Source organism: Etheostoma cragini, chromosome 22 (genome assembly GCF_013103735.1).
Source record: "Etheostoma cragini isolate CJK2018 chromosome 22, CSU_Ecrag_1.0, whole genome shotgun sequence".
Taxonomy (NCBI): Eukaryota; Metazoa; Chordata; class Actinopteri; order Perciformes; family Percidae; genus Etheostoma; species Etheostoma cragini.
In genome coordinates this window covers 14,933,935-14,960,858 of record NC_048428.1, presented here as the reverse complement: position 1 = coordinate 14,960,858, position 26,924 = coordinate 14,933,935, and the positions used below count along the sequence as shown (strand labels likewise).

General features: G+C 41.1%; 1 protein-coding gene across 25 annotated transcripts in view; it reads left to right on the top strand.

Moving 5' to 3' along the window:
* si:ch211-285f17.1 (sickle tail protein homolog) overlaps window positions 1-26,924 on the top strand; it is a 105,468-nt gene that overhangs the window by 72,531 nt on the left and 6,013 nt on the right. For 15 of the 25 annotated variants that reach the window (XM_034862469.1, XM_034862473.1, XM_034862468.1 and 12 more), the window contains exons 3-18: window positions 3,517-3,597; window positions 4,839-5,028; window positions 8,010-8,208; window positions 9,249-9,342; window positions 14,535-15,382; window positions 17,472-17,576; window positions 18,070-18,119; window positions 20,221-20,360; window positions 20,475-20,650; window positions 22,546-22,676; window positions 23,237-23,384; window positions 24,067-24,532; window positions 24,789-24,987; window positions 25,121-25,410; window positions 25,941-26,096; window positions 26,421-26,543. In XM_034862469.1, coding sequence (XP_034718360.1) covers window positions 3,517-3,597; window positions 4,839-5,028; window positions 8,010-8,208; window positions 9,249-9,342; window positions 14,535-15,382; window positions 17,472-17,576; window positions 18,070-18,119; window positions 20,221-20,360; window positions 20,475-20,650; window positions 22,546-22,676; window positions 23,237-23,384; window positions 24,067-24,532; window positions 24,789-24,987; window positions 25,121-25,410; window positions 25,941-26,096; window positions 26,421-26,543 — 3,396 coding nt within the window. Of the gene's footprint in view, window positions 1-3,516; window positions 3,598-4,838; window positions 5,029-6,056; window positions 6,184-8,009; window positions 8,209-9,248; window positions 9,343-14,534; window positions 15,383-17,471; window positions 17,577-18,069; window positions 18,120-20,220; window positions 20,361-20,474; window positions 20,651-22,545; window positions 22,677-23,236; window positions 23,385-24,066; window positions 24,533-24,788; window positions 24,988-25,120; window positions 25,411-25,940; window positions 26,097-26,420; window positions 26,544-26,924 lie in introns of those variants that run through there. The other 10 variants (XM_034862467.1, XM_034862466.1, XM_034862484.1 and 7 more) reach the window with 4 other exon arrangements.

The window sequence follows — 26,924 nt, the reverse complement described above, 5'->3', positions numbered from 1 at the left end:
GTCTTGAACTGCCACAACTTTTGCCTTCACCTTCACTTTTTCAACTTTGACTGTGGATGCCATAGAGTCATCTCCTTTTAACATACCAATTTTCCAGCAAGCCCATCTCTGGAAGGTCATCTGGGGATTTGGACGGAGGGATTAGAGGAGGAATGCATCAGAGGAGGGAGGGAGAGAGGGATGTGTTAGCAATGAATGGGAATGGATGACTACGGGATTTTGGTATAATGTCATTAAGGCTAGGGGAGACAAAGGATGATGGTCTGACCACAGACAGCATACGGACTGAGCGCTGACTGGTTCGTTAACACGGGCTTTATTATTTATTTAAAGTTGAACAGCAATTGTGCCTATTTCTGAGGAAAAACTGTGACACACTTCAACTTTTTAAACAATGCTAAAAAGGAGGAAAGCAGTGATGGACTCTTAGTGGAATAACGTATCAGAATGACACAAGTGGTGTTAAAGTGTTACAGTCTCCGGAACTATCACCTTCTGTTTATGCGTTTACCATACAGATCCGGCCAGGTAATTACAGTTAGTTCTATTTCCGCAAAATTAGCATGTTAAGTGGAAGGCTGTGCCCACAACACTGGAGTTTGTGTTTAAAACCACACAAGCTTCCTCTCTCATGTTTACATTCTCTCACGTCTGGAAAGACTTTATAGAACGAGTGAATGAAACTTGCTTCTCTGGTTCTGGTCTTTGACTTCTTGGCCCTAAAACTTGCAGTGTATCTTTTATCACAGATCTCCAAAAATATGCAACCAAAAAGTAAAAAAGATCAACACATTTAAAGAGATCTGGAGATCTGGAGAATTGTTTAAGATGAAAGCCTAGCTAAGTTATAAGAAAGCTATTATAACCCCAACTATGTTTATTATATAAGAAAGTAGGCACCAATCCAATCAGTAGACTTTGTGTGGGCTGGCAGCAGGTGTGGTGCATGATGTTCTAGCAGCTTAAATCTACATGAGTGACACAGCAGGCTCCTGGTGGTAGCTGCCATTATTCTTAACAATCGTGATTTACTTTAATCGCCCCATCTCGGCTCTGCATGTCAGCCTGTCTGTCAAGATTTAAGACAAGGGATGCATGATATAACATAATCTGTTCTGCTTAGTGAAATCATGCATTGTCCCTTCAGTTTGAAATAGCTCTATAATATTCAAGACAGGTGACGGATAGCAATGAAAAGCACCCATGCTGTACATGCAAAGCTCAGGAGGTGCAGATACACTAAGAAATGTTTGCATCGTGAGAGAATACAATGTAATGTATAACACATGTTATAGCACTGACACATGCAATGCGTATATCACATTCATTTTGGGAATGCAGACACACAAAAACAGACCTGAGCTTTCTTCATAATGACAGCATGCAGTTTGTCAGACCACTGTTGCATAAATGTTTTCAGGATGTCCTGGGTTGGGGTCAGATTTTCTGGAACAATGGCCTGACTCACTCATGCATGCAGTCAGTCTCTCTTTGTATCTTTCAAACACACACACACACACACACACACATAGACAGCCAGCATACATTTCAACTACTTACTTTCTTTTTTTCTCTTTTTTTTTACAAGCTTAAAGGTTTGCGTAATCACCCCTTGTCCACATTACATTACACTTGACATCCATTTAATATAAAGCTGCTGCCAGCAGTGTTCTAGACAATTAGGCAGGCTAAGATGCATAATATAGTGACTTTTGTGAGCTTGCAACTGATGGCAAATGTTTGCTGCAACACACCAGTTTGTATCAAAGCTACAGAACATGAGCATTTAGATTAGATTTCAAGACCTCCTCCAACATACTTGACTCATAATGAGTATTTGACACAGGTATGCAACAACCTGCTGACATTGGCTACACTTTGCAGACAACCCATCATCTCCTGATTTCTTTGACACTTCTAGGATCTATTTTCTAGACACGTCCCTCTCAAGGGGCTCTTTTTACGACTCTATAACTTTTCCTGTGTATAAGCTAATGCCTGTGTCTCAGTTTCACATTTATCATAGCTGTCAGAGTAAATGTGGCGTACAGAGGAAGCCGCTGCTGAAAATGCAGAATCATGGGCTGTACGGTTTTGACTGAAGTGGGGGAAATCACTAGTTTGGAATGTACTGTAGGTACGAGCGGGTTGAAGCAGGTTTTACGGCGCTAATCGGTGGTTGGCCTGCGGTTTTCACATCTGGACCCTAAAGCGGGAAGGGGTTAGCCGCGACAGAACGTGGCATTTGATGGGAGGCATTTCAGAAGGCAATATCAGACGTAGCCGTTGTCAGAGTGATGATTCTGCCTGCCTGCATGAGAAAGAGGCAGGGAGTGAGATAGTGGAGTTCATCTAAACTAAACTGTTGACCTTTGAAGGGAACACCTCATTTGTCAGATGTGGACTGGTGTGGAGTGGTTTAACTTAATTACCTCTTTCCACAGGGAGAAAGAAGGTCTCATTTGCAATTTTCTGCACTTTTATATGTGACTGCTTCCACTTCAACTATCATTTTCTCACGTGCTCTTGTTCTCCAGCTGCCTCATTGTGTCTATATAAACGTTTGATGATTATTTCATGCAATTGTTTTACAAAACTGTCTTCCCCAAAGTAATACTCCCAGCCCGTTCTAATTAACAACAATAACAAAATTAGTTATTAAAGACTTTGTTTTTCAAAAGTTTGTGTTATATTGTTTTCAGCTGTTTAACCCAACCCTATCTGATGTCTGAAGTACTTCTACATCACCAAGTATTTTTCACGCAATAAACTCATCATCAATATATAGTTTGAATTGAATGTAGCTTTTTCTTCCTCTGCTTAGATATTTCATAAAGTATCGGATTGCATTGCCAGACCACTCGGACAAAATTACCTATAGGTGATGGAGGAATCCAATATGAGTCAACATTCCTAATGGTGACACAGTACTGTATGAGAAGATAGCACATCAGTGTGTGAGGGCTGTTTGCACCCACCATTATTGAAGACGCTCATAAATCATTCAGTGCTCAGATAAAATTTCCCAACATGTCTGGTTTCAGGTGACATGCCAACTCCATGCCACCAATCTGTTTTAAAAGGTCATTTTCAAAGTTGTGTGTCAGGTCCCTGTGAAGGTGCATCACATACAGTAAAGGCTTGCACACTATAACTTATATAACATGGAGATGAAGACAGCGGTGGTTGGAAATGCTCTAGGTATATTGTAAAATATTGATGATAGCAATTTATGTAATTAATAGAAACAATCAAGTGGTGCAGTTTCTATGTCACAAGTTTTATGTCACTACTTATTAAGCTCAAACAAGCTAAGCAGCTCATACTCTCTGCTGTTAGATTGTGTTGAAGAACCTCTTTCTACCTTTCTTTGGTCTGCTGTTGACATGGATTTGTTTCCATGGTTCCTCTGTTTTGTGTGATGCCCATTTCTTTTTTTCCATCTCACCCTCCCACTGGCATGTCTTAGCCATTTGCCTTTTATTTTCTCCTTCTCTCCTTTTTTTCTCACATCAGTCTTTACAGGGCATGCTCTCCTCCCTTCACTCTGAACTTGACATTCAGAGGTACCTGATGAAAATCCAATTGCCCCACAGAGTTAGTCAGCCTTTTATCTTATCTGCATCGTGCGTGTGTGTGTTTGTGTGTGTGTGTGTGTGTGTGTGTGTGTGTGTGTGTGTGTGTGTGTGTCAGGCTGTTTGCATCCTCTCTAACATCTGCTGTGTGACCAACGTTCTTCTGACCTGTCTGTGCCTGACAAGCACACATGGCTGCCTGGATAAACCAGTCCTGGCCACAAACGTCAACTTCACTTGATGTGAAAATCTTAAATTCTTTATTTGTCCATACGTGTATGAGTGTGAGAGAACAGCAGCGTGTGCACACAGGTGGGTTCACGATATCCTGGTGGACCTGTCCTTGTGTCTCCAGCTGCATTAGCTCTACAGCCCCACACGTCTGCAAAGAAGAAGAGCATTATATAAAGAGCCCAGTGTTCATTGACCCCTCGGTTTTAGTCCCACCTCGGTACAGATCACCTTACAGCACCGCACAATGGCTCAATGGGCTCTGCATTGTTGTCACACATCGTCTTATTGTAGCTGTGGCTTGAGGATGCCACGTCATGCAGATCAGATTACAGAGTAGCCAACTGATCTTTTAATCTTGATGACAGAATTCTTGATCCTTTATTGCTGGTAAAAAAAAAAAAAATCTTCATCTTTAGTCATGTTTGATCTCTTTCAGCGTGTTGTCATGCAAGTTTTCAACTATGGAAAATGGTCTTTCATACATAGTTAGTTATAGTTAGTTAGTATCATTATTAAATCAGACCCTTACTCATGCCGGTGCTTAATGAAATGTATGAGTACAGATTCCTGTTTGTATGATTAGAAGCTTCTTTATTCTTGATAATGATTACTTGCTAGTTGTGATGTGCTTGTGAGACAGTACAGAGCAGTGTTAGATGTGTGAGCATGTATCAGTGACATACAGAATTAACCCTTCTCTGCACTTTTGCATGACTGCAGTCGTTTGGTTTATTTAGTTGTTGTGCCTGGGTCAAGCTCCACATCAAAGATTCCAGCTCGCCAAAGAAGGAATGCGTGTGACTCACAAACCTTGACATTGTCAGAGCAGCTGATACAGTGTTGTTTTCTAACTTCACCAAATGCATCATAGCTTAAAGAGTCAGTTTGACACTCTTTGGAAAATTAAAAAGCTTTGTTGTGTCTTTTCAAGAATTAGAAAATGAACGCATGTACTGTATCATTTTGTGCACAATGTGTCCATGGTCTAACCCTTTACTGTATCACATTTCTATTTGCCTCACCCTTCAGAGCAGAAGCCCAAAGCACGGCCCCCAGCACAGCATCGGCGACCAGGTTGACCACCTATCCTTGGCCTCCCTGGAGTCGTTGGACGCCATGTCTGATGCCGACGTACCTACAGCCTTTACCCGCGGTAGCCGGATTCGTGCTAGCCTGCCCGTGGTGCGGTCAACCAACCAGACAAAGGACCGATCGCTTGGTACGCTGTGTATGAGGCTGTGTGGTTGATGACAGGTCAAGTCAGTTGAGAAAAGGTCTTACTTGGATATGGCTTTGCTGCTTTTAGTTGGCCACATAATGTGCCAATCAACTGTCTTGTACTTCTGTTTCTCTCTCTATATCCCCAAACTGATACAGAGATTTTTTTATATGTGGTCTATTAACAACGTATTGAGAATAAAGGCTCTATCTCAAATCCAAAATTTATTTTGTGAATAGACTGAGGTGAAAGTGAATTGACATTAATCCTCTTGGATAACCTACATTTCAGAACACTTTTAGCATAATCTTGACCCAACTTTAAAACTCTCTAAAATAACTCCTAACACCATGATCTCACTGTTCACACCTTGTCTAAGTCTTTTCCTCTCACTCCATTTATCTTCTCCTCTCCTCCCTCCTTCCTTCCAACCTCAGCTCAGAGCTCCGATTTAATTAGAATGCATTGCCTCTGTAGTGAAAGATTAGGGAATCCATCCACAATATGCCATCGTGTTATTGACAGGATTTTAAAATGGGTCGTCTTATCAACATGCATGGCGCTTCATTTGCATCCATATGTGGAAACGCTGTGAGTTGTGGAGAATTAGGTTGCTCCATTAGGGTGAGAAAGTGGTGAATAGAATGTAAGAAGAAGTTCCAAAACAAAGTTTCTAGAGGACAGTCCTTAAAGGTAGCCCACAACTCAGAGAGGCATCTGCTGCTGGACAATAGCAAAGCGTCTGAGTGGCACACCGGAGCAGAAATGCAAAAAGTGTACAAAAACACTTATAACTGATATTCTTTACCCCACACACACACACACACACACACACACACACACACACACCCACACACATACACGCCACAGCTCTCCCTTTTTCCCTCTCAAAAACATCAGGACAAAGCGTTATGACAGTGGGGGGTTATGGTGTGATAAAGAAGGAGGAGAGAAAAAGAGGCACCACTTAACTACAGTGTCCCTCCCACAGCCTCTCACATACACACACAAGCACACAAGCACACACACTTTGCAGGGTCCCAGCAGACACTTTGTGCTTAGTGTCTTCAGCTTGTACTGTAGGAGTTGTTGCGTGGTCTTTTCCAGAGCATCATAAGACTTAACAGAAAACGGGAAATCCTTAAAACCCCTAATGTGAGTATCAGACTTCATCTTGAGTGTGGCATCAAGTGTATTGTATTTCAAGTCATTTATTCTATGGTTCGACTATAGGATTCCAAACTTTGTGATGATATTAAGGGACACAGAATGTTTTTTCAGTATTGCGCTTAGTTTTAAACTTTTGTGTCCCACTGGAGAAAGGTGGAAAAAAGTGTACAGCTCAGACAGTCTGCACTGCTGTGCCCATTTGGTCAGGAAACCGACTAGCCATTTTTATCCAATGCTGAGTGAAACCAGGCGCTCAGGAATGTAACACGACTCTTTGTGCAAACCAAGTTCCGATGTTAAAGAATTAAAATCTTTAGAATTCATGCTCAATCAATAGCGCTTTGTCATCAAACTCATTCGCTTTAATTGCCAACATCTGGATTAAAACTGGCCGACTGTTAACATAACAGCTCTCGGGGGAAGGATGAAGTTATTCTGCAAATGGGTACTTTGTTAAGTTATTACTACCCAGAAACCCAGACAGACCAGAAAGGGCAATGATAGACTCAGCAATTTGATTTCCTGGATTTGCCCTGTCTCTGTCTCACCCTGTCCCGTGGAGCATGTAGGATCTTGTATAATATTTCACCAACATCTGGTAGCTTTTACTGACTCTGTCCTTTTATGGAGTTACACCGATTTTTTTTTAAACCAGCTATTTTTGACTGCACAAGTGTGTGAAAGTGGCATTGAAATAATAGATTTATGTGTATCACAGCAAGTCTTTTGTCTTAGTAGTTCATGAAATGTGACATTCTGGATAATTTGTATTAAATATGACACTAAGTTCTCTTTATTAACGGTTTTTATTGTTATATTTTGGCATGTTCCAATTAGTATCATGCTGTCAGAAATGCAATGCATCAGAAAATAGAAATAGAAATGTGTTGTATTTTTTCTTCTTTTCCCTGTCATTGTTTATACTAGCGCAACGTGGGTGTGTCCATAACTTTTGTGGAGGAGACATCTGTTTTTGTAAAGCACAGTACAGAAGCCACACCCAGGGTTCAGAGGTTTAGGGTTTGGTCTTTTTGATGCACAACTTGTTCTGTTCCACCCTGAACACAGCCCTGCTTTAGGCCCCCCCCCCCCCCCCCCCCCCCCCCCCCCCCCCCCCCCCCCCCCCCCATTCCAATTCCAACTCACTTTCTAAAAATCAAGTCATTTATATACAGCAGGTTTTTCTCAAACATGCGTAACACAAACAGGAGCTGAATCAGTGACAGGTTTAGCACAATACCACGTGTCTTGGTATGCTACTGAAAATCTATCAGGATACCATACACAACAGAAAGGTTTTTTTATCAGTTTGGGGAAACAATTGAAGGTAAGCTTTGATTGTGAAGCCCAATTCAAAAGTAAAAACAGCAACAACAAAACAGGGACTTTAAATGACAGTTTACCGTGCATATATTTAGAAACTAAGGCACTGAGTAGCCATGACCATACATTGTATTGTGAGTGTCGACTGTGTTTTCACAGGTGAGGAATGGAACAGAAAAAGGGGATTTTTGTTGAGCTCATGTGTTCAATGTTGTTTGAGACTTACACAAACTGCAATAAGCCTGCCTTTTTGTATGACCACCTCTGTTTTACGGTTTAACATTTAACCCAAATTATCAAAAATGCTGAACAGATCTAAGAAAGAAAACATTTATGGAGTACAATCTGAGTACAACCTGGTTTGTACAACACAAGTTTCACAAGTTGCAGAAATCCCATGCCCGTCTTTGTCATAGGAAACATTGTCATTCTTTAAAAAGAGTTTACTTCTGACTAATCATGCTGCTTTCCTGTTTTTATGTGTGCAGGTGTGCTGTACCTGCAGTACGGGGACGAGACCAAACAGATCCGCATGCCTAATGAGATCACCAGCATTGACACTATCAGAGCTTTGTTTGTTAGTGCCTTCTCGCAGCAGCTGACTATGAAGATGTTGGAGTCACCAAGCGTCGCCGTCTACGTCAAAGATGACATGAGAAATATGTATTATGAGCTCACTGATGTCAGGTAAATATATGTTTGTGGGTGATAAACAGGGATGCTGAATAATAAATTTGACAGCATGTATTGTGTTTTGTCAATCTTAAGTTTAAGAGGACATCCAAGGTTCATAATGCTCCATGACGTCCTTTCCTTTTCCACTCCCTGAAAACTTCCTGCCTAAACTCCCCAAGCACAGGAAATGTCACTGGCCAGGAAAGCTTCATGCTTCCTTTTTCTAGCATGTTCAAAACTTCAGACAGAAAGGGATTTGGAGATGGAGCCCTTTGGAAAAATGTATCCGATATACTTAAACAAACTGAGGAGCACTCTTGAGACTCGGTTGACTTTCCTGCCTGTTGTCCTCTCTCCTCTGGTGAAAGTTTGACTCTACAAAGTTTTAACAATGTGAGCTTGTGTTTCTTTAAACTTTTGGAGGTCTTTTATGCTTTTTAGCATGTAGTTTCCCAAGTATCGTGTACATTTTGTGTGTATAAAAGTGCACAAATACACGTATATCTCCCTGCTTTTTCGTGTTTTGTTTTTGTATTCACCAGCATGTCTTGTCAATAATACAGCATATTTTATGTGCCGAGATGTTGTACAGACTTGGTTGTAGTTGTTTTCCCGAAAAAAACCTTCCTCTTGCAGACACAAGCAACTTTGCCCTTTTTCTCTCAAGACTTCCTGCTCAAGTGCAATATGTACTTTGTGACTAATTCTTTATCAGGGCTGTAAAAAAAAAAAAAGGTGTCTCATGATTCCTTAAGGTTGTGTCCAGGGTGCAATGCCATAGTGAGCGTGAGCCCAGCAGAAGAAAGAGCGAATCTGCTCTCCGTTTATGTTGTCTAGCCACGTTTCAACGCAGTAGTAGTAGATGTTTTTATAGAATTTAGAGATTTAGAGGAAATGTCATATAACAAAGGGTTTTCAGAGCCTCTCTCAGGGTATGTACCCTTGGCAGGGTTGAGTCAGAGACTGACATCCAGGCTGAGGCAGGATCGGCCGCTGTCTGATAGTGATATCTGGACTGCCTATTTACCATGGGACACCTCTTGCCCCTACAGGAACATCACGGATCACTCCTGCCTGAAGGTCTACCACAAAGACCCAGCACAGGCGTTCAGCCACGGGCCAAGACCTGCCAACAGCGATGCCAGGGTGAGTGACACAAATGCCAAAAGTGAACGTGATTGTCTCGTTACTGGAGCTGCTGCAGGGGCACGACAAGATATGTTGCAGATAGAATAGGCAACCCAGCTTCCAATTCTTCTCATTCTCACATCCTGTTTGTAGTTAAGGGAAGGAATGTCCCCCTGCCTCTTCTTAATCTGTTTAGAGGGGGTCTCATATTGTTCTCCCAGGGGCCTGCGATTGAGACTCGCCTGTACGCTCTGGTAAAGCTTGCCTAAGGGACAATTAGACTCAAATCTCTGGACTGGTTTCTTTGTTCATTTCTCCCCCAAATTCAGCACTAATCTCTTTCTCTTGTTCTGATTCCAGCATGTTTATTTCCTGCTGATGTAACAAAACTAAAGCCTCAAAGATCCCTTTCCTCAACTGTTCCTGCTCTAATCTGCCTGACCCTTTATCTAACCTGCTGCTCCTCTTTGTCTCTTTGCCGCAGATTTTCAGGCGGTGTTACAGCGCCATTGTGATACTGCAAAAATTACATTAACCTAGCTATAATGCCACTGCCACCTTCTGTACATTTAAAGGAGTGATGAGGCAATCATGGTGATGGTTTAAGAGTTCCTGGTTCAGATGGCCTGATGACTTTGAGGTGCTGCAGAAACTCCTTTCACTATCTGGCTGCTCACAGACAAGTTGCTTCGGCTAGCTCTCTGTGATATGGTCCTTTAAAGGGAAGTGAACAAACGACATTTGAGAGAAAAGATGGCAAAAAAAGATTCAACTGAAATAGTGAAATGGGAATTTAATAGTGCAAACAGTTTCAGATTAGGAAAGGTTGCTAGTTGGTCACATCAGAAGAACATTAATGGTGTGGATCAGCTTTTATCATCCTTTTTTGTTTAATTATTTTTACAGAGTAGCCTAATTCACAACTCTGGCACTTGCTGAATCAGCAGGATGGAAAAATATTTTTTTTGTACTGGATGAATTCAAATGCATTAAGTAAAAAGAAGCAAGGCACCTTTCAAGGTCTCTTTCAAACATTGTGAAATAGGCATAAAGTAGAGATATACTGAAGAAGATTGTTGTCATGATTAGCTCTGTCACTGTTTAACCAAGCAGCACTTGACACAGCTACAAAGCTTAGAATGTGGTTGCGGGTTGTGGAGGCCAGGTTGATGAATGGCACATGACATGACATGAGAAATTAGTTCGAAGATGACATTTGTTGTATTAATCCAAAGATATGTATTCTTATGGCATTTTATGGCTGCCCTTTGTCGAAAAACACATTGGCAAGTTTTAACACTCTGACACAAACGCAGACATTGTGTACTGCTGTTGTAAGCAGTGTCTTTGTTCATGGCAGCTGTAAAGCTCATTTGTTTTGTGTTCAAAAAACTCTTTCTAGTTTTTGGCAACACATTTTTAATAATGAAATAGAAAACCTGCCACTCAAAGCAAAAGGGCAAATACGACAACCTAATGAACTGTACACCTGTTCAAATACTTTTTAAGGGGGTGGGGGGTATACTTTACATCTGTTTGGGCTATTGAGTGTCTTCTTGTCTTACATGCACGAATGCCAGGCTTCAGATTAGATGTACAATTTTTTACGATTGCAATGAAAAACTTTTCAATACTTTTTAACAACATAACAACTTTCCTAAACTCTTAACTGTCTGTGCAGGCTACACATTTAAGACATTTCTTGTTGCTTTGAGACGAAATGCATACAGTTAACCCAAATTTAAAATGCTTGAACGTCTTTTTTCACACAAGTTCAAGCAAGACTAAAACAATTGATACAAAATGAAAAAGAAGAAAAGAAACTAAATGCATGCATGTACTAAACCCAATAAATCAAAAATGTAGAAACCTCTGACACATAAAATAATGCAGTTTCTATAATTCCATCTAATGTTAGTGTTTAGTGTTTTTATTGTTCTATGGTTGACTAAATGTTCCTGTTTGGAGAGAACATGTGTTTTTGTTTTGGTAGACATAGTTTATTGTATGAAAAAATTAAAATTCAAGTAAAATTCTATTTTGAATATTAGTGTTGGAGTTTAGTTTACAGTGCCTGATTTCGAGCATGAAATTAATTGTTTCGTCAATTGTGTGTTGTAGGTATGTTGTTGCAGAGTTTAGGAAAGTTGTTAAAAGTATTGAAAAAATTGTCATAGCAATTGTAAAAAATCTATAAAGTATCACCTACAGTTATCTTTGTTTGTGATGGAAGTTTTTAGACCAAATAGAGCTGTCTCTGGTTATGAAAACAACCATCTTATCTGTCAGTAATTGATTTAAGGTGGACAGATGTACACAGTACAGTAACTGACAAGTAACTCAATACACAGAATACGCAGCAGGCTGTTAGAAGTAAAGGGACATTTTCTTGCATTTGAAGCATCTCTTTTGTCAGGTTTCATCGAACAAAAAAAGAAACATTAATCTGTTCTCATGTGAGGTATCATACCCAAAACAGTGCTTTGTTTTCATAAAATAGTCAATAGTGACTGTCATTAAGGATGGTATGTACTCATAGATGAAGGAGATATTTTGTAAACAGGTTGTATTTATACATTTTATTGTATTTATTGGCTAACTTCTGCTCTATTTGCCTTAGGGCAATCCACCTAATTTTGGTATTTATTCAAAAATGAAAAACTAAATTGAACATTTATCTTGTTTTTACACACAATCATAATAATTAGCACTTAGCGCCCATTTTCTTTTCAACACCAGTATGTACACAGCAGCAAAGCACATGAAACTATAGATCCAGCTATTTAAATGTTGACACAACTTATGTCAGCTCTGCAGTTTGTGAAGCAATTAAGGACGCATCTCCATATCCAACATGGCAGGAGATCGAGGCGACTGTCTGCTCGCCTACCTGACATGCTACCCTCAACATTGGAAGCTTAAAAAAGTGCAGTGGAAACCGAGACCGAGAGTCAAACTCAAAACAAATGTTTCTCTACATGGCATCTGCTTTGCCTGACAAGGTCTTGTGTGTTTATTTTTCCTCTGTTTTGTCTCAAAGCAGAAATGTATGCATGTTTTGCAGACAAATACAGACTGGCTTTTTAAAGCCAGTGCATTTAAGGATATTTTAATTCTCAAAATATCCTTAAAATGCGCTTAATAAAAAAATCTGCACAAGAAGGCAACTTTTCTTTTTATGTATGTAGGCACCTTGGACAGTGAAAGTCCTTATGGTTTGATTATGGTCTGTGCTTCTTATATGTTTTGTTGCTGGGTCAGACGTGTTGCTGCCATATTTATTGTGGCTGGTTGCTTTAACTGGCAGCAAGATTCTTTCTTTTTCCCTTTGTTATCACAGCCAAGCATGAACCCTTTGTTACCCTACACTTTAAGCAGTTGTTTTTCAGTTGGTACACACACACACACACACACACACACACAGCACACAGCACACACACTGTTCCTTTCGTTGTAATAATCTGAATTGGCACTGTGTGAAAAATAAATAAAGAAGACACTAAAAAAAGCACAGTGTCAAAAACTGTACCTGAAGTTTTTGAAAGAACTTTGCATTAGGTTTCAACATGTCTTTGTATGTAGGTGTAACCCATGATGAGTCATACCTTGAAGGAACAATTGCTTGTTTGTCTGACAGCAATAGAGGGCTAGACAGGAAGAAAGATGGATTGGATTTAGCCCTGCTGAGGCGCTTCACAGCTCAGTGTTGGCATACACAGACACATATGCCTGGGTTATAGCCCTCCTTGCACGCTATTTCAATTGTGCTAGCAAGCGCAGAGAAATGTTTACTTCAGGCCTGAAATAAACCCCAGTATATTGTTATCATCCTAGTTGGTTCTTCCGGAATTCACAAATTTTAACTTAAACTCGTCTACATAATACATCAAGTTAACACTAACTATGCTAACGTTAGCTACCGTTAGCCACCACAAGCTCAAGAATCCACTTGTTTTAACTCAAGCTAGTCTATGCCTGTGATATATTGGTAACTGCAAGACAATGTAACTTTTCATAACAATGGCCACTGTGGCCACAAATGACAATAGTAGGATAATGGTAGCACAGTAGTAAAGTATGACCATAGAGTATACTATTTGCAAAACTGGAGAAGTGCCAAAAAGTTAGTAAACTTGCTCTAATGTCAGTTACACAGCAATACAGTATCTATCCAAAGGTAATGTAAACTAAGCTCATTTTAGCTATCACTAGCCACCACAAGCTTCTGTAGCAACAAAATCTCTGTGTATTAAATTGACAAAAGGTTTGTTTTGCTGCTTATGAGTTCAACTTTCACTTGTAACAGGAATAATGTGTAATTTCTTCTTTAAAACATCAAACTAAAAGTAAGCCCTCAATATGGAAATTGAAGAAGTAATGCAAAGGTCTGACAAAGCTAACTGACGAGAAATGTGATAAGACAATTTAAACTTGTCATACTTCACACAGCATGTTTTCTGTACCTGCTGTGTTGGCAGTTGTAGCAGCCCATATTTCCCTTAACCTGGAAAGCCACATGTTAAATGAGGTTTGGTTTATTGTACGTGCTTTCAAGGATCCTTTGTGGGTGGTCGGGCTAAAGAACAGCAGCCCATATTAGCTGACTGTTAATATAAACAGATCTTGTTGAAAATTAACCAACTAGCTTTTAACCCTGGAGGTGCACATGTAAGAAAAGCAAACCCCTTATCTCCAAGAGTGCAATCACAGATTTGTTTAAAGTAAGAAAAAAAGTAAATCACTCCACTTTAGAACTACAGACTTTTCGTCCAAAGAAGTAATATTGTGTTTATGAAGATAATATTATGTCTAATGAATATATTGTAATATTTAGTGTTTTATAGAAGCCTGCAGCTATAACATACTTTGGGGGAAACACTGTGTACCTGGGGATAGTAGCCTTGTAAGTGTACATTCTGCTTCTGGAAAAATTGCTGACGATCTGTTTTCTTTGAAAAGCAACAGTGTAAACTGAGTTAGATGGTTGTTTTTGTTTCAAGGGCCCTTTAGTCCACAAATAAAGGATACATGCAAAATAAACAGTAGCTGAAGCTCTCAGACAGGCAGAAGTATGCGGTCTGGTTTATTGACCAATCCTGAATTTGAGAGATTTTTTATTTATTTTGTATGCATTATTTACAAGTAATAACCGTTTTCTTAAATGTTTTTTGTGTATAATAACACATCTATATGTTTTTGTGCTTTTACAGATCCACAGTGAGATGGTGCATGCCGGTCGTGATGGCCCTCAACCTCTGAGACAGCCCCCCATGGGTCCCCCATCACACCACCCAATGCAGGGAGCACTTCCCCCGACTCCCCAGTCCATGCCCCCATCCCCCTCCAGAATCCCATTTGGCCCACGGCAAGGCTCTATACCTGGCAATGCCACTATCCCAAGGGACCGGCTGACTAATACCAACCCTCCGGCTCGCTCTATCTCACCCTGTCCCAGCGCCATTCTGGAGAGACGGGATGTCAAGCCAGATGAGGACATAGGTGGGAAAAGCCACAGTCTTTCCAGGGGAAATGAGGGGCTGTATGCAGACCCGTACTTGCTCCAAGACGGAAGAATTAGTATGGCTACTACCCATGGACCACACCCCAGCCCTGGTCTTGATGGTCCAGATCATGGCATGGGGGGATTTCACCGTGCCTCAATCCGCTCCACAAGCTCTTACAGCGGGCCCAGCCCCACAGACACTATGGATCACCCCTCTCTGTACAGGCAGAAGTCCAGAAACAGCCAGCTACCTACTTTGGGCTCCAAGACTCCTCCCCCATCCCCTCACCGGATGGCTGAGGTACGGATAATTGACATCCAGTGCGGGTCTCCTCATGGTGTGCCACCTCATGGCGGGCCTCCTCATGGCGGGCCTCCTCATGGTGTACCACCCCATGGCGTTCTCATGGAGAGAAGCTCACCTGTGCGCCAGTCCTTCAGGAAGGAGGATATGGCAGGGAACAAGCCTCGGAGCAACATGGGATCACCTACAGTTTCAGACCTCCAGGGTCACCTCCAGGGTCCCATCCCAGCTGCCAATGAGCATCACACACGGTAAGCACCAGGGGACTGGACGTCTTATACAGTCGGCTAGTGGTATTGTTAAATTTAGACATAATAAGACATTGCATGGGAGCATGGACTAACTCTGCATCCCAGTTTTACCCTAACCATGAGCTGCTGATTTTCAATCCCTGGCTCTGACTGTTTCATCATCCATGACTAAAGGCAAGCCTATAACCCACCCCATCACTGTCTTGAGTGTCAATATCTGCACATTAACAACAGCAGGCTAATGCACATTATTATGCATCAGTTTGGCTTGTGTACATAACCAGTTCTGCTTAATTGATCATTGTTTTCACAGTCTCTGTTCAAACGGTGGTGTGATTATTGCAGAGTGTGTAGTCCCAGACATAGCTACCACCACTGAAACAGTACAGTATCTGGAGACACTGTATATTTTTCTGTTACTCTGTGACTATTGTTCTAACAACAAACCCTCTCTGGAGTATATTCAGTTTGGATAATCCAGCAGACATTTTGGTACCTGGGTCAGGTTTGTTCACTCTGACTAAGAGCACATAAACACACAAAGAGGGCTGCTTGCCAGTTAGACAGGCAAATGTGGTTTCACTAAAAGGGAGGTTAAAGAGGCTATGTGCGTACCTAAAAAACAAAAGAAAATATTGACCAGGTTGAATAAGTATTTTAAATGGCCCAATCAGTCAAACAGATCAGGCAGGACCACCTGGGCAGCCCAAACCCCCCATTAGAAATGCCCTGGGAAAGTGGGAAAAGTGTTTTGGAATTTGAATGGGAAAGTACTGTACTTAACTTTTAAAATAAACATAGTCCCAACAGTAGCGCTCTCCAGCTGTCACAGAACGTATTCATGTAAAATATGCTGTATGACGCTCACGTTAGCCATTGTTTTGTTCACATACTGTAGACCTTGTGTCTATTGTCTATAACAAAGCTGAAACCACCCTGTGTCCTCGACTGGCCCCATATCCTTTCTCAAGAGAAATTATCACATCTGAAAACAAAGCTTTTTCTCTTTTCCAAAGTCTAGGCTTACCAAGCAATCTCAGTGTTAGGTCCCCTATTCACCCTTCTGGTGTTTGGCTTTCTTAAGGCAGTGTAATTTTCGAATTATTCTTTCATTCTTTTCTGAGCAGCCAGCACTTGTGACTCACTCTTGTTTTATTTAAAAAAAACAATATGAATTGAACACCGTCAGTCTCAACCTCAGGGTTCTTCTCTTGTACTGAGTCATCCATCTTGTATATTCCATTTGGACTCAGGCCCCTAAAGGTCCAGTGTGTAATGTGTTTAATTGTTCATTATCAAAATTGGCTTTGCCCGTTCACAAACTTGTCTTTTTTTATGAATATTTACCACCACCATCAGTTCTAAGTATTGTTATCGGCTTGAAATTTTACGTTTCCATTTGCATGAACTGGGGTAGACACTCCATGTTCAAGCGCCGTCTTGAAATAAGTTAGCTGGTAAGGGACATACAGGATATACTGCTCCACCTTTTGCATTTTCGCTGTCACATGATAAACTCACAGGTGCTGCTAATCTGCTAATGGTTCTCATCACTTCCCCGCCCCGGTAAGTTTGAAGAAGGAAACATGCAGGACCACACGTATTAAAAATCCAAACTTCAGGAACAGAGTCTTCTACTTCACCAAGAAAAAAAAAAAGGATATTGAAAAGAGCAAAAGACCGGCTTTATGAAGCGTAGTTGTAATACGTACTTTGAACTGCGTGGTGCGAGAGAGTTGATTGCGATTTATGATCTCAGCGCTAGATGGGAGAAATCCCTACAAATTGGACCTTTAATGTGCAACGACCAAGTCAAGTGGTGTTGCCATGTTTTAATTCAGAGAGTCTTTATTAGACCAGAGTCAATATTTACTCAAGACACAATTGCAAAAAATAATAAATCAATTGCAAACAAAATTCTCCCACTGTGTAATCCCACAAAAAAGATTCATGGTCAGGGGATTAAAAACAATTGATTAGTCTGTTACAGCTCTCCCGTTTCCATTCTGAGCTAACATTTGCTCTAGTGGCTGCTGTAATATCCAATAGGTCTCAGTGTTGAAAGTAGAATTTTCTGATGTTTCTGCAGAGTGCGAATGAAGGCTATGGAGCAACAGATTGCCAGCTTGACTGGTCTTGTTCAGCATGCACTTTTAAAGGAGCCAAACACTAGTGGCACCAAGGAGCTACTAAGGTAAGCAAACACAGTATAGGAAAGAGTGAGGCTTCAGGGGGAATAAAGTTTCAAATTATAAGCCTGGCTATCCAGCCAGACCGGGAAAGATAAAGTATCCCCTCTATAATGACCACATCAAACTCAGATAAAATAGCGCCTGGTGACTGTGAATCTGATATTGAAGTAATTTGCTCTCTATGTATGTTTTTTCTGACCGCATTTCAACTCTTTGCATTTCGATCTTTTCTGTGAAGACATTGGATTAATGTTCGCTTGACATTAAGGTGATGGAAATGGTGATGACTGCAGTGAATTTGTGTCTTTATGCTATGATAAACACCATTTAAGCTTGTTAACATCATTAACATCCCTTTAACCCCTTGGGTTTGTCAGGCTTTCCCATCCTACTTTGTTGTGTTTGCGCTTACTAATACAAACCTAAAAATGAAGGACACCAAATACTTTTTTTGCAACCAAAATCCTGCTCTTATTAATCTTTCTTTGGCTGCAGTGAGAGACCCCCGAAGACATCATCTCCAGCCCACAGTGCACATAGCTCAGGTTGGTATCATTCTTATTCTGTTCTATTTCTTTTCTTTGTTTCCTCTCTAAAGAGTTTTTGCGCCATCATGTCTTGTGCAGACAAGCCCACACATCAGTGTCAGTCAACAGTCTGCAATGAGCAAGGGTTGAAGGAGAGAAAACAAAGTCAGGCTTCTTTGCTTGTCGTCAGTTCATACTTCCTTCGTACATCCAGTTAATTGGAGATAAGAGACAAGCCAAGCTCCTTAAAGCACTACTTAAAACAAGACGCCATTACTTCTGAAGCTCTCCGAGATTATTCAGCGATTTAGCCTTGGCTCTGTAGCGGTCTGTGGCCAGATCTGCAAAAAAGATCTGCAACTCTACCAGTGGTATAGCAGAGACATAACACTAGTCATGTATCTTGAGAGCTAATCTCATGTCTCTTGACACATTTCATAGGTAGCTTTTGGAGGGATTTACTTGTCATGTTGTGCTTGAGCAAATCTCCAAAACGTCTGAAAAGTTAGTGTGGGCGTTGATCTCGCCAGACTGCTTCTACATCAAACATGAGAATTCAGTGGCACTGTTTTTATTGCCATTTATCAAATGGAAATTTTTCTTCATTGTCACAACACAGCCTGCACTTTCTTTTGATGGACTCTGTGTCCTCAAGGCCAAAGAGCACAACAGCAATGTGCATTGTAACCTGTACTTCAAGTCTAGGCAGCTGCCAGGTAGTATGTAAGAAATTTGTTGTGAATAGAGTTTTGGGATTATGAAGACAAAAGATTGTTATTTTACTGCCCCAACAGAGTTTTGCATCAAGAGAGCTTAGGGTGCACTCTGAACATTCCCTGACCTATTGTGTAACTCACAGGCAGAGAACTTACTTTCTTTAATGGACCTTGTGTTTCTGAGGTTAAAGAATTTGTTCTCCGAAATGTTAAAACAAATGTTTTATCATTTGCCTACAGTGTTTCCTAGACAAGCACAGAGTTTGAGATATTTGTCTTTGAGCCAATACAATAGAGGTAAATGTAATATAATTTGTGGTGCTCACAGTTTTTTTTTTTTTTATGTTGAAGTCTCCAAAGAAACCACCGTGAGTTAACTGTGCATTACATTGACTCAGTTCTCCCTTTATTGACCATCCTCTGTTTTTAGATGTGCAATAAAAATATAAAAAGGTCATTACAGTCAAAACTCATACTGGAGTTTGTAAAGGATTGAGTTCTTATTGTTGTTGGCCATTTATGGACACTCACTCAAACCACAAATATTACCACCCCTGGTTTCCATGGTTTCAACCTTTTCTTCATCTTATCAGCAGTGACTGAAATTAGAGATGTTCCGATACCAGTAGCAGTATTGGCATTGCCTCCGATACTGCCTAAAACGCTGGTATTGGTAAGTACAGGAGTACTGGTTCATGCACTGATCTGATACCATGTAAGAAAGCCCTAAATAAAATTTACGTTAAAGTAGTTTATTTATGTTCCTATTCGGTTATAACTGACTGTCAAACTGGATAATAAAAAAGTTCTGTGGTATTCATTGTTTGTTTGTTCATGTTTCACAAAGAGTTTAACCAGAACCAGACTAACAAAAAAGATAGAAATCAAATCACTAGCATACATGGATAGTAGTATACAGTTGTTAAAACATAATAAAATATATGACACACTGGTATCGGATCAGTACTCGGTATTGGACAATATGCAAGTTCAGGTATCAGAATCAGTATCGGGAAGCAAAAAGTGGTATCGGACCATCTCTAACTAAAATGCCGAAATTTGCTGACAGACATTACAGAGGTGCAGCCAATATGATTGCCAGTATGTGTGTGCTTCTTGTGCAGGGGGAAAAGGTCCTCACAGAGAGTTCAGGAAATCATTACTAAACATGAGAACATTAATTCAGGCAAGTGTGTTGCCAGGGAAAATGTGTATGCAGACATGTACAATCTAACCAGTTATTTGTCAAGTGGAGTCAGAGTGAGGTTTTGGTAAAGGACTACTCTGTCTACTTCCTCGAAAGGAACTACTTTTTCATTTTTATGCGCCTGTTTAATAGTTTTAAGTCTCATTTCTACAACTTTCCAGTAACAAGCTATAACATTTCCCCACCACCAATACAGGTGGTTCCCCAGTCTTGGCTCCCAAGAGCAGTAGAGCTCCATCAGACAAGGGCCCAGTTCCTCTCAAAGTCAACCTCCTGCAGTTCAGGAAGAATGTTTCTGACCTCAGGATGCAACTCCATCAGATGAAACAGCTTCAGGCAAGACCTCTTTTTCCCTTTTTTCATTAACTACAGTGTTAGTTTCCGCTACAGTTTGGTATGGTTGGTCTGCTAGGTCTAAATATCATGTTCCCACTATGTGCATCCCCTCAGCTCCAGAACCAGGAGGCTTTAAGAGTCCAGCTGAAGCGGGCCGAGCAGGAAATCAGTGTTAGACTCGCTGAGGCCATGCGGGGTCTGGAGGACCCTGTGCAGAGGCAGAGAGCTTTGGTGGAAGAGGACAGGCACAAGTACTTGGGTCTGGAGGAGCATGTCCTCATACAGCTAGGGTAAGGCTGCTGCCAATTCACTGCTTCTCTTACATAACAGGTGCTGTGTTTTTTGTAGTTTATAATTGATAGATGTGGTTGTTTGCATTCATTACTGAATGTTTATTGTTGTAAGTATTAGAGATTACTTAGTAAACACCCATGCAGCTCTAGTCAAGGTGTTTCAATTGATTGGAAATCCCCAAAAGGCTTCATTTTTATCAGCTTACCTGTGCCATTCACTCCTAACTCCTTACTCTTTGAAAAGCCAACACCCTCCAAATTACAGCTCACATGTTAAAACAGGCAAGCGGTGCCTGCCTCTCTGAGACAGCATACTAGAACAATAACTGTGGAGGAACTAAGCTGCTCTTATTTTCATTCACTTGCCTCATTTAGCCAACAAGGAGCAGTAATTGAATAATTTTACAGGCAAGGTCAAACAGTGTTGTCTTGCTAGAGAGTGGAGAACATATGCTCCAACATACAATGATTGCAGCTTATGGAGGCATAGAAATGAACAGGGGGAAGTCAGTGGATTACACTCTCTGTTACTCTTGGTATTCAGCCAATTGTGAGTCAGCGAAACACAGCTTGGTAATTAGAGTTGCTTGCCTTTAAGACCAGTGGGAGAATGTGGTGTTAAAACCACTGCCCTCTCAATAGTAGAGCTAAATGTATCATGACCCATGAAGGCACATTTTTTAACATTTTACACCTCTGTGGCGAAACAAAAAATGCTCAGAACTGTTAAATAATGAAACTGCTACTATATGGAATAGTTAGTCAGTAATCCCAGGACAAAGCAAGAAAACAAATTAGAAGTTTTCAATAGGATGGTTTGTCATTGTCAGTGGAGAGCATCGATGATGACAACAGAGCTTCCACAAAGTGAAAATGCAGAGCATTTATCTAACTAGTTGAGTTAGGTAATATGTTCATATGATCTTTCAGCTGGCAACAGGAATTTACAGTATGTGAAAATGTTATTGATGATTACTTGAGCAAATGCTTTATCAAGTACTTGATTAGGGTATCTTTGAAGGCTGCCTCTGACACACAGAGATGTACATTATGGAGACGGACTGTATCTGTTTTTGTCTGTGGGAGGCTCGATAAAAAAAGTAAAGTCAGTTTCCTTTTGTCCTCAGCTGGAACTTTCCATCATCATTCCCATTACCAACAGACCTTGGCATAGCAGGGCATTTAACACACTGTCTCCTTATTACCTTTCCCACTCCCTTTAGGGGAATTTTATAAAAGAGTGTTTCTCAGGGGTACCCTGGCCACAATGACACCATTTTAGTCCCTCTCATGCAATCCAACACTGCACACAATGTTATCTTTTAGCACATTACCCTGCGGAGTAGCCATTTTTCTCGAGCACTGGAATGGCTGTGAAGCAGCGTGCTTTGTTTTCTATTGTGAGGAAGTGCTCTCATACAAATAAGCCCTCATTCAGTGTGTAAACATTTGCGGTATGGGGAAGACATCCAATCTAGACTAAGCAATCCATGTAGACAGAGGGAAGGTTTATTGTCAGTGTTAGGCCTTGTACATATTTTACACATGATCTAGTTTATTTCTCTTTTTTTGGACCATCTCCAAGAGTCTGCTCTCACCTTTGCCCAATCAGTATTACTGTTTGATATTAAAATAAACGATTGTGTCCTGCCCCCTGGTGTTCGTGAAGAGTAAATACACATTTAACAGTAGTGTAGAAAGTCTTTCTCTCAATCAAGTTGTGCCTGAGTAGATACATTAAAACATTTAATAATGAGTTTAGTTCATTATTTGTTTTTTGCCATTGTAGAGTTCCATATTCAAACTACTGACCAATGTTATAGGAAAATTGCATTCTCTCTCAAATCTAAATGATTTATCCTTTCCATTGTGCATTCTGTTTGCCTCTGCAGCGAATTGGAGCAGTATGTCGGCTCTCTGCAGAAAGTCTCCGCAGAGACACACCGAGTAGTGACCCTGAAGGATTTGGAGGAGGGAGCGGTGACTCTGAGGAAGGTGGGAGAATCTCTGGCAGGGCTCAAAGGTAAGACAACAATAATATTCCCATTACTGCCACAATATTGTGTCTAGCCATCTGGCATTAAATATTGGACGTAAGCCAATAGGGATAGGCTATATGATTGAAATAATCTTTGGGCTTTTTTTCCAATATCAACATACATATATTATAAGATTTTAAATGTATGCAGATACTGTATATTCAAAGCATTAAACTGTGTTCCACAATTATGGATGACATAATACATAAAACCAAATTATTGATATTCAGAATAACTTCTTTTGCTGAATGTTTAATTAAAGATTGACCTGAATCATTAATTTGGATAATACAATTGAAGAACAGTTTCACAGGTAGATCATATCTCCACGATAGGCTTTTGCTGAATGTTGACAAGTGATATTATTAAATTATTTACCGCTGATATGATGGATGTTCCTCCTATTCCAGACTTATATGTAAAACTACCATAAAAGTGAATTATATTCTCAGAGGCTATGTAATTATTTAATTGTTCAATAGAGGTATTTCTAAAACCCTTTTTTCTGTAATGTTTGCTATGTTTCTCTGTGTGTTTTCCTCAGGAGAGTTCCCAGCCCTACAAACGAGAATGGGGTCGGTGCTCAGGGTAGAAGTGGAAGCTGTCAAGTTTTTGAAGGAGGAGCCTCATAAACTGGATAGCATGCTGAAAAGGGTCAAGAGCCTGACTGATACACTCAGCAGTCTGAAAAGGTAAAGGAATGATGAAGAAAAAATGTCCGTTGAGATAAAGTAGGGATCGGGAGAAGAGGTGCTGGAGTCTGGGGGCTGAGAGTAAGAGAGGGTATATAAGATGAAAACAAAAATCACTCTGCGGAGCGTCTCACAAGGATCTATGATGTGCGAGATTGTACTTTTTGATTATACTGGCAAACCTGACTTCATCCCATCAAAGAGGTCAGTCCGCGTGGACAGAGGAGAGTGGCGTCCTGCTTGATTTACTTCCATCGCCTTCACTGAACCGATAAGTGAATTAATTTGGTGGACACTGCAGCGCCTCATTTCCATTTTAATATGTCACAGAGACCAAGTTCACTCTCGACTTTTCTCTCCCTCTCCCTCCATCACTCTTGTCCTTTACCCGAAACACTCGCCAAACATAAAGACACTGCGTCATGGTTTTGGTCGGGCTTTTACCCCTTTAGTCAGATATAATCAAAAGAGTTTGTCAACTTTATTATAGGGTTTGATGTATTTTCAATCTGGAGGACAAATTTAAAAGACCACAAATACATGGGTGTAAATGGATCTCTATCAGTTTTATATATTGCTATTAAAACATTGATGCAATTCATAAGGGAGTGACCTAGTGAAGTAAGATTGTGTGTTTTTTTCTACATAGTTTGTATCACATACTCTTCCGTCCTCTGTGCAGATGTGCTATTGAGGGCCCTCAGAAAGGACCTGATCCCTCTGCTAATGTCCAAGTGGACAACAGCCTTTCAGCAGCAGCAGAAGCCCTTGCAGAAGCTGGCTCCACATCCGCCCCACTGGAGCCCCAGAGCTCCACTATCAAATCAGAGGTGATGCCTGCCTCTCCGGTGGTCATCCATCATGTCCAGAGCTCCCGGGTCCACATGCAACAGTCCCAGCAGTCTGCAGCATTGACAGTACAGCCGAGCCCACCGCTCACTCCCAGCCCCTCTCACACCCCCAGTCCCAACCCGAGCAAGAGTCAAGGCTGGGAATCTCCCAACGGGGCAGCCTCGGATCCACCGAGTCCTGGCCATCATAAGAAGCCACAAGGGTACCCAGTGAATAATGGCAACGGCACAGGTCTTGTCATAGAGGAGCTCCAGAACAGTCAGGACAAGAGCAAAAACAGAGCCCTGTGCATAAAGGTATGTTTATTCACCTTATAATTGTAATGTGGTCTTGATATAGTTTTACCCGACATTGTAAAGCTGTGGTGACGTTTCTTTCCTCTAATTAGCTGCCTGTAAATGTCAACTTGGTTACTCACAGTTACTTTGCCCTTTAACACCCCTTTAGTCCATTTTTTTTTTTTTTTTCGTCATAGGAATACAATTCCCCTACTCAGATTCATAGAACTTGTAAGTAACCTTTTCTTTCTATTTTCTTGTATTCAACCTGTAGGCAGCAGAGAAGGAGTGGGAAGAGAGGAGGCAGAACATGGGTCATTATGATGGAAAAGAGTTTGAAAAGATCCTCCTGGAGGCCCAGGCCAACATGATGAAGGGCATTCCCAGTCTAGATGTGCAAGAGAACCCAGCACTTCACCCTGCTGTCACCGCAGAACAAGCAGACATCCATAAGCCTGTGGAGTCACCCACAGGTACTAATCTAACACAAATCTAACTTTAAAACACAAACACCTTCACGCCTCCATTTTACATTTTATTGTTACTAGATCACATTTAAAAGTATGTTAATGTAATTTTATCTCTGTTTTTTTTTTTTTATGACAGAGGAACCCCTGTCTATGCCTAAGTCTGATGAATCAGGCAAAAAGGGGCCTCAGAAACCTACAAATCCTCTGTTGGAGAAACCAGCCAAACCTGCACTGGAGAGACCCTCGAAGACTGCCACTAAGCCAGCTCCCACTGAAAGTTTTACAAAGCAAGGGACTGAAAAGTCCATTAAGTCCCCACCGCCACCTCCTCCAAGGAAGACCTACTCCAGCTCGAGCTCAGGTATGACCACCACACGCTCTGGCGAAGTGGTCTACACCAGCAGGAAGGAGTCCATCTCGGCACAGGTCAGTCTACCATTAATGTTTTTCACTGTATGTAGTTTTTGTGTTTAAACTCCAAACATTGCAATAACATATTGGTAACAGTGAAGCTTGTTTAGCCTTAGTACATAATAACAGTGGAAAATACAATGCATTTTATACAGTTCAACATTTTGATTTCTTGCTGAGAGTTAGATGAGTCGATCAATTCCATTCTCATATCTGTGCGACAACATTGCGTTCCATTGGACTCTGAGGTTGGAATTTTCAAGTTTAAAGTCGTACATGGTTGTTAGAGTTGTGAACTCAGACAACCTCACAGTAGTCCAAGCTCAAAATCCAACATGGCTGCCTTAGCAGCCACTTGCAGTGGGGGTTGGTGCTAATTTTCAACCCTGGTGGACATGTTTGTTATGCTGTTTTTCCAAGTATGGAGCAAGAGCCAAAATGCCATCGGCTTAGCTTAGTATTAAGAGTGGAAGAATGTGGGGAATGGTTAGCCGGGTTGGTCGGAAAGTTATGACTACATTGTTTTCTTCTGAAAATTCTAATAGGAGGGTGAAGTGGACCCTCCACCTCAAAGTCCCCAACCCAAGCCCAACAAGGTGCCACCGGAGACCAAGCCGAAGCCAGCCACCCCTCCCCCCATCACTGCTTCAGTTATCGGAGAGGAGGAGGATGAAGGGGACAAGATCATGGCAGAGCTCCAGGTTAGATGCACATGTACACTTAAGCTCTCACACACTCTTACACACTCCCTCAAACATATGAATAAAAACAATCATTTACTGTACTGTCCGCTGGTTTTGGTTGATTTCTTCATTGCGGGAGTGGGTATATAATTTCTTCCCATGGTGGTTTTCTTGCTGGAAAAAAATGAGAACTCATAGCCACCAAAGAAGTTAACTCCTTGATTTTGATTGTAACTTTGTCACGTGTCGGACACCAGCTGTGACGAAGGTGAAGGTACTCAAACTTCTTTCCTCCTCAAAATCCTTGTTCCCATTTCCCCTTCACTTGTCTTCACTCTTCAGGTATTCCAGAAGTGCAAAGTTAAGGATGTAGGGGTGAAATATTTGGTAGAACCCACCTCTCGAATTGAACCGCAAATCAGAGAATTAAGACCAGGGGCCTTATTGCCCCTCAAAGAGAAAAAGGTAAAATACACGTCGCCGTGCAGCTACCCACCTAACTGCCTGCCTCTCCCCACTGTCTGATACAATGGATGGCTGTGTCTTAACCCTTCTCCAACTTCTGCAACCTTGCTTTGGCTCGAGAGAAACCTGTAACAGCTGCCTTCAAAAAGCTCCTTTCCTTGCTGCCACAGTTTCCTTCCCTCTTTGGTTCTGCTGGATATCTCAGCTTGAATATATTTCAGGATTAAGTCTGCATAAAATGAAGCCTCTGAATAGATGCTGTGTCTTTTGTGAGCCTGGACCAGACAATGATGTGTTTTGCCACTGATTTATTTATTACTTGTCAATAAATACCTCGGCACTGTATTCTACAGGCAATTAAATCGTCTTGTGTCTTTCTTT